Below are 10,011 nucleotides of genomic sequence, written 5' to 3'. Positions count from 1 at the left end.
ATTTTAATAGTAAATACATTTATTTTTAATTGATGAATCAATTGACCGGACATCATACTCCGGGTCGATGACATTTGCAAAGAGAAGGAAAACAAGCACGAGTGACTTCCTTGGATGGGCCGGTGAGAGAACACTTTGATGTCAAAGTTATGATTTGCACATTGAGAAAGAGAATGAAATTTAGAGAGTCGTTTGGGAAATTATTTTTGGGTACACCATGAATGACTATTAATAATCGGATTGTAGCTTTAAATATTTGTTTGTATAGTTTGCCTAATGAAATCCAATTCAATGTATTCATTCATTTTTTTTCCCCAATTTGAACAGATACTCTGTTCAATTTAAATGTAATACTTTAGAGGAGTAGATCTTAAAGATGATTTTTTGGAAAGTTCGTTTCCAGATTTCAAGCAAAGGAAAATTCAAAAAAAATAGGAAAAAGGGAAATGTTAGATTTATTACATGGGCACAACACCCATTCACATGAGAGTGGGGACCAGTGTGTGGGGCTCACCCTCATGTGAGGGGGTGTTGTGCCCATGTAGTGCAGCAATCAAATCCCTAGGAAAAATGTCAGCATTAATTGGAATGTAGATGATATTGTACTGGTTTAATACCAGCCTTTTTGTTGGTTTCGATTTGTTGTAACTAGGCTTATTTTTTGCTTTGGTTGTGTTGTGTTGTTTGTCTTTGTAGGACGTTGTTTGTACTTTTGTTGTTTAGTCAGTAATATTATTGATTACTTATTCATTAAAAAAAAATTTAAATGTTATACTTGGATTAAACAAATTTGCTCATAAAGACAGGTTAAACTTTTTTAAAACTCTACTATATATATATATATATTATATATATTGTTACCTTAGAAAATTTAAAAGTCTTTTGTTAATCGGAGAAAAACTCTTTATGAGAAAACAACAAAGCTTTTTGGAAGGAATTGCTCCCACTTATCTTTATTTTTTTTTAAAAAAAAAAGAAGGAATTGCTTTTGCAACTATACAAAATTATTTAAGAGATTCATACTTTTTTTCCAAAGAAAAGACTAATTCTTAAAACACCAAAGGGCACTTTGATGATGTTTACTTTGATGAGAAGAGAAGAATCTATCCCTAAACCACACTTCACTTCAATAGAAATAGAAACATGTAAAAGAGGATGATAAAATGGAATATATTACTTCCCAATTTGGAATAAATGAAGGATAAATAAGTTTTTCTCCATATACATTTGAGAAAAACATATCTTAAACTCAGTTCATTAAACCAATAGATGTCATTCAAATTACTCGCTTTGGAAATAGATATTAGTTTAATAGATTAAATTAAAAGAATTTTCAAATTAATACACGCCAATAAATTACCTCATGATTAATACACGCCAATAAATGGACATAGCAAAGGTGCAAAACAAGCAAGAATTATGAACATCGAGTCCCCGTAGAAGAAAATCTGGACTAAATATCATTTTGTATCTCAATCACCCTTCATATCATTAGTATATGAATCTTCCCACTCCCTCTTTTGGTCGACAACCCTGATTTCCATACAGCAGCCAACTGCAAGATCATTGATGTAGCGCCAGGATGATCAATCAAATACTGCTTTTCTTCCCTTACATCTGCAACAAATCATATCCAAACTTGCATGGTTAAATTTAAATCGGCTTGAATTGGCTACTCAAGATTAATATGTTTCGAGTAGTAAAATTAACCCATACCAAGTTTGGTTCCTACAAGCCCTATTGGCACAGTTGGGGTGTAATGCCTCAGCTCAGGAATTCACTGGAAGCTAAAAAATAAATGTGTCAGACTGATATTAGAAAATTACCCATAAATTAACTAAAGAAGTTAAGAACAAATGTTATTGGGTTTTGATGAAAAACCTTCTTGGAGATATTTCCATAACTGGCTTTGCTGATGAGAGAGAAGGCCAACAAGAAAACATCTGCACCTCTGTAACTCAAAGGCCTCAGCCAGTTATAATCCTCCTGTCCTGTATTCATGTAAAGGGTGTGGGGTTGAAAAAAAAAAAACCAACAAAAACCAAATATCTAATTCAAGTTGTTGATGTCTAATTTTTACCAATTTTCGAGTCTATAATATGAATACCAAAGTGATAAACTCTCTCAGACATAGTAATAGCAACAAATTGATTACACCCATGAAGCAATTACTTACCAGCAGTGCCACATAGTCCAAGGTTAACTGTGCTATACCATCAACCACGACATTGACACTAAAGTTGTTGAGCGTAGTGGGTACATAATCCTATAAGAATTTGAAGAAGGAAAAAGATATCATAATATAATTACTAGTATAGTTAGACTGAGTTTATTCTTAATCGTACATATTAAAGCTGGATTTGTATGATTCATAATGAAACATCATCAATCATACCGTGGGAAAGGTATTGCTCGTATAAGATATGAGCATGCAAGTCTTTCCAAAAGCTCCATCACCAACTGTGACACACTTGATGACTTGCCGTGCTCATTTTTGAACTACGCTTCGTTTCCTTCACCCTCCTAGCAAGGTTTCGTCTCTGTATTTTTTAACCTCCATTAGTACAGGAATTCCAAGCATTGTTTAAATCACCAGGTTATAGCTGTCAACTTCATATCTACAATTGTTTGAATTGCAATTTTCGAATCAATTTAAGAGCTTTCTGACAAGTCAACAGGAAGCCTATGTTTGTGACAACAAAATTCTGGATTTTTATGATTTTTTTTCATAGATTTCATATATCTAATTGTCCATGGCTAGATGATAACTCTGTGGTGTGCTAAGCTTCCTTAGAAAATAAGATCACTTCAAAGATGAAAGTAATACCATGCTTATGTAGTTAAAGTAATAACATCCAAAACAAATGAAGCTATTCTGATTAACCCCATTCATTAATATAAATTTAATTACATAAGGAATCAGATACTTGCACAATTGTTTGCTAGTTGCTGCATAATTGTAGAACCATGCAGCTTTCTTTGACGAAAGACACACTCTTTTGTATGTTCCAAGCCTTCCAATGACGCTTCATCCGAATTATTGGCATCATCTAACCTAACTTATTTCCACCATATCCGCAAAAAACTAAGATGTTGTTTCTCCTTCAGATTCGCAGCCTTACATTCTAACGCAACACCTTTCCCATGTCCCAGATTTACAATCTCCAACTCTCCTCTCAGCTTATTTAATCCGCCTAGTTCTTGTAAACCACCACTATCACTATGTCTGGAGGGAGAACCCGAGTCGACATAAAATGCGGATAACGTCTGAAGGTTAGTCAGTTGCCCCAATCCAACTGGCATATAACTCAATCCCAAACATATATCTATCTCAAGATGCCTGAGGTTGACTAAATTTTTAATGTCTCTCGGCAATTCTTCTAGTAACTTACAACGGGAGAGTTTTAGTGTTTGCAAATTTTGCAATCTCGTTATAGAATCAGGCAGCTTTTTTATTTTTGAGTTTGTAGAAAGATCAAGATATTTTAAATGCTTCAGCTTCCCAATAGAGCTTAAATTTTGCAAAGTTTTTATGTCATGCAAATCCAACACGCGTAAGAACTTGGAACTTGAAAAGGTTGCATCACAATCAATACTAGCCTCAAAGTTCTCGTTGCTAAGGCAAATAAATGTTCGCATCCTAGTTGCTTTACACAATAAAGTTGAAACTCGAGATGAACTGCTACTTATATGATAAGCAACTGATACTTGACTAGTTTTCTCATCAATGGATGTCTCCTTATCATCTAACATGGTGATCAACGACCCTGCCACTAATATGGCAAGATCATGCATGAGGTCGTGTATTTTGCATCCAATTATGTCACCAAGCGTATTCATTTCAGCTTCTTGAAAGAATGATCTCCAAAGTAAATCCATAAAATACTCATGGCCAACATCTTCGAAGCATCGGTTCTGATCCGATAACTTGATAAACCTTTGTGCCATCCAGAGCTTAATCAATGTTGATTTATCAATCTTGTAATCTTTTGGAAACAAACTACAATAAGCAAAGCAGTGCTTCAAATGTGAAGGAAGTTGATCATAACTCAGCTTCAGAGTTGGTAAGATGTCATTTTCATTCTGAGATATTTTTGAGAGTTCATTGTTCTTAAAAGACGACCACTCTGTTTCAGGATTTTTGGAGCTTAGTAATCTTCCGATTGTCCTTATGGCTAAAGGGACACCTGAACATTTGCCTAGGATCTCCATCCCAATTGCTACGATGCTTGAATTCTTTGGCTCTTCTCTTTTCTCAAATGCCAACTGCTTAAATAAAGACCATGACGCTTCTCCATCTAAACCCCTTAAGACATATGATTGAACTGTCCCGATAATCCTTACAACGCTTTCATGGCGGATGGTCATTGCAACGCTTTCTTTGCGAGTAGTCACTAATATTCTACTGCCTCTTCCACCACCCATTAGCACTTCTTTCAAGCGACACCATTTTTCATGATCCTCATTCCACACATCATCCAACACAAGGAAGTATTTCTTTCCATCAATTTCTTTTCGAACAGAGTTTACTAGTGTATTCATTTCAACAGTTGGTTGTTTCGTGTTTGTTGCAGATTCTAAGATTTTTTCAACAACATTTTTAACATGGAAGGGATCCGATACACACACCCACATTTTGAGGTCAAAATGTTTTTGGATTTGCTCATCATTGAAAACAAGTTTGGCCAATGTAGTCTTTCCCAATCCACCGATGCCAACAATTGGAAGGATTGAAACATTCTCTTCAACATTGGAGTCTAGTAGACAATCTATAACTGCCTTCTTATCATCTTGTCGACCAATAACTACTTCTGCAGGTACAAAAGAATGAGTGTTATCCCTCTCCCTGTTCCCGACTCGTGTCTCTACAGGTCGTACCTCCAAGTTGAAACTCCTCCTATCGTAGTTGATGGCTTCTAACCTCTCTCTTATCACTTTAATCTTATGACTCATTTTGAGAGCATATAAAGGCTGGTTTGATTTGGAAAAGAATATGCGTACCTGTAACATCCAACCTTGTAAAGTAGGTCAATCTAGTTTATATGGATCAAACTCATTAATGTGACATTTTTACTATTAATCATATTATTAAAAAAGAAATCAAGAACCCTAGATATAGTGGAAACCTGGCCACATGCTGCATTGTTTTGCATCAGATTCTAATTCTAAGTGTTTTATTTCAATCCAAATCATATTTTGACAAGTGAATTGCATGTGATTAAATGTTTGAAACTATTTTGAAAGAAATTTTACCCTAACTGCCCCTTTGGAGGTATTTTTGTCCAAAGTTTAATTTTAAGCCCTAAATAAAATCCATAATGAGGACTCAAATCCTAATAATTACTTGTGCATATAGACATAAAAAAAAAAAAAAAAAAAAAAAAAAAAAAAAAAAAAAAAACATTTGGACGGAAAAGGAGTCATGTTTGCTGCATGTGTGGCTACTTTTGCATTTAACTTTCCAAAATATTCCTAAAATTATTTAAAAAAAAAATACAAAAATTAAATGAAGAAATAAATAAGTAAACTTTTAAACTCAATTAAAAAATAAATTGGAAACAAAACACTAGGGCTAAGCAAAACACAATAAATTGCGCGCATTTCACTTTCATTCTTTACATCCCAAGTGTGATTATTTCAATTTTGTTAGCTGTTTATGCAAAGTTTAGTGTTTTAGTTTTAGTTTTGATGAAACTATGTGTTTTATTTATTAAGCTTATGTGATCGGTTTATATCAATTAATTATGTGATTTTGCATGAGATGGTTGTGTTTTTAGCATCATGATAAACATTAGACACACAAAACTTTGTCGGATTATCAATGTTCTTCATCACACCGGCCAATTGGATTTCACGTGTTGATATTTACATAAAATGATAACTTGGTTTGTAAAATCTCAATAAGTACATAGTGATTCATGTAGATTTTAATTTGATGACTTGCTGGAATCAACATCTTCAAAAACAGGGGCGGAACTAGCATTTGTGATTTGGGAGGGAAAATTAAAAAAATTAAAATTAAAATTTGGGAGGACAAAACTAAAAATTAATTAATTAATGGTAAATTTTCCCAAAAAATTACAAAAAAAAAAAAAAGAAAAAAGAAAAAAGCTACTGATTTGAATTAATTTTAGAAAAATTGTTAGACATGTTTAGAGAAGTGTGTTTGATCCATTGTAATTAGAATATAGGCCTAAAAAGGTGTTTTAGACTAATTACGCCCAAAACTAGCATTTTATATTTTTTAAGCTAGCTTGTTTATATAGCTTTAGAATTGGCAAACTAGTTACAGCATTCATAATGAACTCTTTATTATTTAGCTAAAATTTGACTAATTTTTAAGTTTAACTAACTACTTTTTAAATGCATCTCACAATAAACTTTTTAAATCTCTCTCTATTCATTTAAATATATTTTTTTTTCATTTTTTTATTTTATTTTTTCACGTGATAATTGGAAGGTTTATTGCTACGGTAATTGAAAAAGATGTGGGAAATGTTCTCTTTATCTTTAATCTTCTTATATCGATCAAGTCAGAAAAGTAATCTTAATTTTATTTTTTTTTCGAGAATCTTCTTAAGTAAGCACCGGAAGATAATTGATTTTCTAAGTTAAAATGGTTTTACAAATTCATAAATAGAAATAAAATGGAACAAGTATTTATTTAAATAAAAATGTTCATTTTTCGTAGTAACATATTATGATATTAACTAGTAACATATAAGACTAACATATTATAATTATGAGAAATATATAAAAAAGTCCTTTGATTAACTAATAGTCAATTTTAAAATAGCCTCTGAATTTTTAAGTGTACTAATATGACCCATCAAACTATCAAAATGTGTCAAAAATGTCACTTTTATCAAAATATTCCTATAATACCCTTATTCTCTTTTATTTTTAAAAGAAAAAAAAAAAACTGAATTTTTTTTTTTAAAAAAAAAACAAAAATAATGTAAAATCAATCCATGTGATTGGCTTAAAATACAAATTTATCACTGCGGAATAAAAAATATTGGACGGAAATTTCCTACAAACCGGTTTGTAAAAAATTTTATACAACACATATATAAGAGTGACATGTGTCATTTAAACATGTGAGAATCACTTATTTTTCTATTAATGTTATTAAAATAGCATGTGAGAAGCACATTATATTAAAATAACATGTGTTTGTCACATGTCAAGGGACACATGTCAATTTTATGTATGGGTTGTATGCAATTTCTTACAAACTAGTTTGTAGGAAATTTTTGTCAAAAAATAATTCAAAAGTCTTCAAGGTAGGCAAAAAATAACAATTTAGTCATTGTGCTTAAATTCCTTCAAAATGCTTCTCAGATTCTGTAAATGTCAATGTCAACACCAAAAAAATGATGAAATGTGTCACTTTTACTCAAATATAAAAATATATATTTATAAAATTAAATTATTCCATGTAGTCAAATACCGTCAAAACATTTCAATTAGCGTGCTACGTTAACATCAATAAAATAACGACACGTGTCAATGTTAGTTATATATATATATATAAAGAAATTAAAAACTCAAAAAATTAAATTTTTTAATTGAGGTGGTTATTGATCCACCCATTTTCTTCCCTTTTTTTAATTAAAAAAATTTAATTTCTTTAATTTCTTTAACTTTTTAGTTTTATATTAATAGTTTTTTTTAGATTTTTTATTCATTTTTTATTTTAGGTTATAAGAATATTTTGACAAAAATGGTTTTTTTTGACACACTTTAGTGGCTTGATGGGTCACATTAGTGCACTTAAAAATTCAGGGGCTATTCTAAAATTGAATATTAGTTTAAGGGGCTTTTTTTATATTTTTCCTATAATTAGTAACTAGTATTAACATATTAAGTAGTACTAATATATTAAATAATACGTCTTACATATTATTATACACTGCAATTATAGAATCTTATAGTTACAAATGATTGGTTATATGTGTGCGCGCGCGCACCCATGTTCAAGTGACCTTTATAATATCTCATACTTATTACTTAATAACTAATATACACGTTTATATTTATAAAATCTATTTTATACATATACACACATATATGTACATATATGAGAGAGCTAAAGATTCAAGCTCAACGAGTTGAGTCAAACTTATACACAAGCTAAGCTCACGAGCTTTATTCAAGACGAGCCAAGTCGATATGTCTCGTTTACTATTCGAGCAAATTATTGTGTTGAAAAACACCTCAATTATTATTCAAACCAAGACTTAATCGAGTTTAGCTAAGTCAAGTCAATCCGAGTTTGCGAGCAGTTGGGCTCATCTAACACTCCTAGTTCTAACCCCACAAACAACAATACAAGCAATAATTATTACAAATTAAAAATATTGAATAAAGACAACATGTAGAACACAATCAAAAAAATAATCGCACATTCACAACACAAAATTTTGTTGATGAAGTGGAAAATCCTTTAAACACATTAAAGGAAAAAACCACTTTGGGGCTGTCAAATCTGAAAAATGATCACTATATTAAAGAATATCCAAAATACAAACAAAAACACTTATAAGTGGTTTGGTCTATGACCTGCGTCTACATGGTAAAGCCTAAGGATCAGGCTTACATGTTGTTATTTTTTTAACAGCATGTATTCTGTTGTAACGTATCTACTAGGGAGTTAAAAGTAAGTGAAAAGCATTTAAGACCATTAATGATTTCCCTCTCACATGATGTGTCATTTTCATTAATGCTTTCCACTTATTCTCTACTCCATGAGAGACACGCCACAACAACATACATGTTAAAAAAATAACAACATGTAAGCCGAATCCAAGCCCAAAGGGCTATATTATGCTCTTATTTTTCTTGATAAATTTACAATACAAATGATCATTATTTATATGAATATAGAGATAATACAAAAAGTTATGAGAAAAGATCAAATTAATCAAATCAGAATTGAATATACATTCAATTCTGATATGACTATAATCAATTACAATCAAATCGTACAATTTTATATATTATCTAACAGTTTTAAATCCATGCATTTTATTATATATCTTAGAAAATGTTGAAAAATTTGTACAATAACAAAGCTAGTCCTAACGTATTGAGAGTGTTAGATCGAGTACCTCTTTTGCCATCTTATCACGGCTCATCATTTCTCTCCGCAGAGATTCAGTGGAGAAATCATCTAGCAAGTTGTCTGCTTCATACATGGCATCCTCTAGCTTTTTCAGCCAATCTGCAACTGCATGGCTCCCAACCTGTTGCTCCTCCGCATCCAGAAGCACAGCTTGGATTGCGGAAACGGTGTTCTTAAGCTTTTCAAGCTCATCTTTGACCCCCCAGAGTAGTTTGATCTCTTTGAAAGCCAGAGGGCCCAATTTCCCAATGATTCCCTCAGCAACGCTGAAGAGAACCCCTTCTGCCATTTTTTGATGGTGAGTGGAGGAATGCTAAAAAGGGTAGAGAATCGAATGAAGATAGTTTGGTGTGTGATGGTATTACGGATATCTCTCAGCTACAACACTCCAATTCAAATACAAGCATTAGATAAGCTTACAACTGATAGATCTTCAATCAGTTTAAAATTCAAATATTATAGCTATCTAAGATAAGTCATTGAGTTCATGTATAACTCTTTTATGTTGTTATTCTGTTTTGTAATCTTGTTACATTTCATCTATAAATACAATCAGCCTAAGCTTGATTAAGCAAGGCAGAAAACATATTTGAATTGTCCACATTTTATCACATGGTATCAGAGCCTATAGTGACTAACGTCGTTTAACTCTATGGCATCTTCTTCTTCATCTGGTTCACCTCCCGCTTCCTCAATGGTCCCCCCATCTCCTTCCACTGTCCTACCCACTTCCGCACCCATTCTACATAGCCTTCACAACAATTTTCAACACAAACTGAAACAGGACAATTATCGTACATGGCGTGCTCAGATCATACCTCAATTGAAGGGGGTTAGTATCTTCGGCCATGTTGATGGTTCCACTCCAGCTCCGTCCCAAACCA

The 10,011-nt window shown here is 32.2% G+C and overlaps 1 protein-coding gene and 1 pseudogene across 2 annotated transcripts; both read right to left on the bottom strand.

Annotated features, from left to right (window-relative positions):
• Positions 1–1,400: 1,400 nt before the first annotated feature.
• Positions 1,401–2,955, bottom strand: LOC133879072 (rac-like GTP-binding protein RAC2; annotated as a pseudogene).
• A 56-nt stretch (positions 2,956–3,011) lies between these two features.
• On the bottom strand, positions 3,012–9,480 carry LOC133880572 (putative disease resistance protein RGA3). 2 transcript variants are annotated; one of them, XM_062319548.1, is made up of 2 exons: positions 9,114–9,480; positions 3,012–5,001 (listed from the first exon to the last, which is right to left on the bottom strand). In XM_062319548.1, the coding sequence occupies exons 1-2, from the start codon at positions 9,414–9,416 to the stop codon at positions 3,061–3,063; spliced, it is 2,244 nt and encodes a 747-aa protein (XP_062175532.1). In that variant the 5' UTR covers positions 9,417–9,480; the 3' UTR covers positions 3,012–3,060. The 2 variants fall into 2 exon arrangements, with proteins under 2 accessions (XP_062175532.1, XP_062175533.1); XM_062319549.1 differs by having other exon boundaries at positions 3,012–5,015; positions 9,114–9,252.
• Positions 9,481–10,011: the final 531 nt, after the last annotated feature.

Source organism: Alnus glutinosa, chromosome 10 (genome assembly GCF_958979055.1).
Source record: "Alnus glutinosa chromosome 10, dhAlnGlut1.1, whole genome shotgun sequence".
In the NCBI taxonomy this organism is placed as follows: Eukaryota; Viridiplantae; Streptophyta; class Magnoliopsida; order Fagales; family Betulaceae; genus Alnus; species Alnus glutinosa.
This window is presented reverse-complemented; position numbering and strand designations above follow the sequence as displayed.

Bases quoted from the DNA above. Each gene is read 5' to 3' on its own strand.
- LOC133880572 (XM_062319548.1), bottom strand. From the start codon at position 9,416: ATGGCAGAAGGGGTTCTCTTCAGCGTTGCTGAGGGAATCATTGGGAAA. The intron at 5,002-9,113 runs GTACTCGATCTA...TGGATGTTACAG, and splicing joins GTGATAAGATGGCAAAAGAG to GTACGCATATTCTTTTCCAA.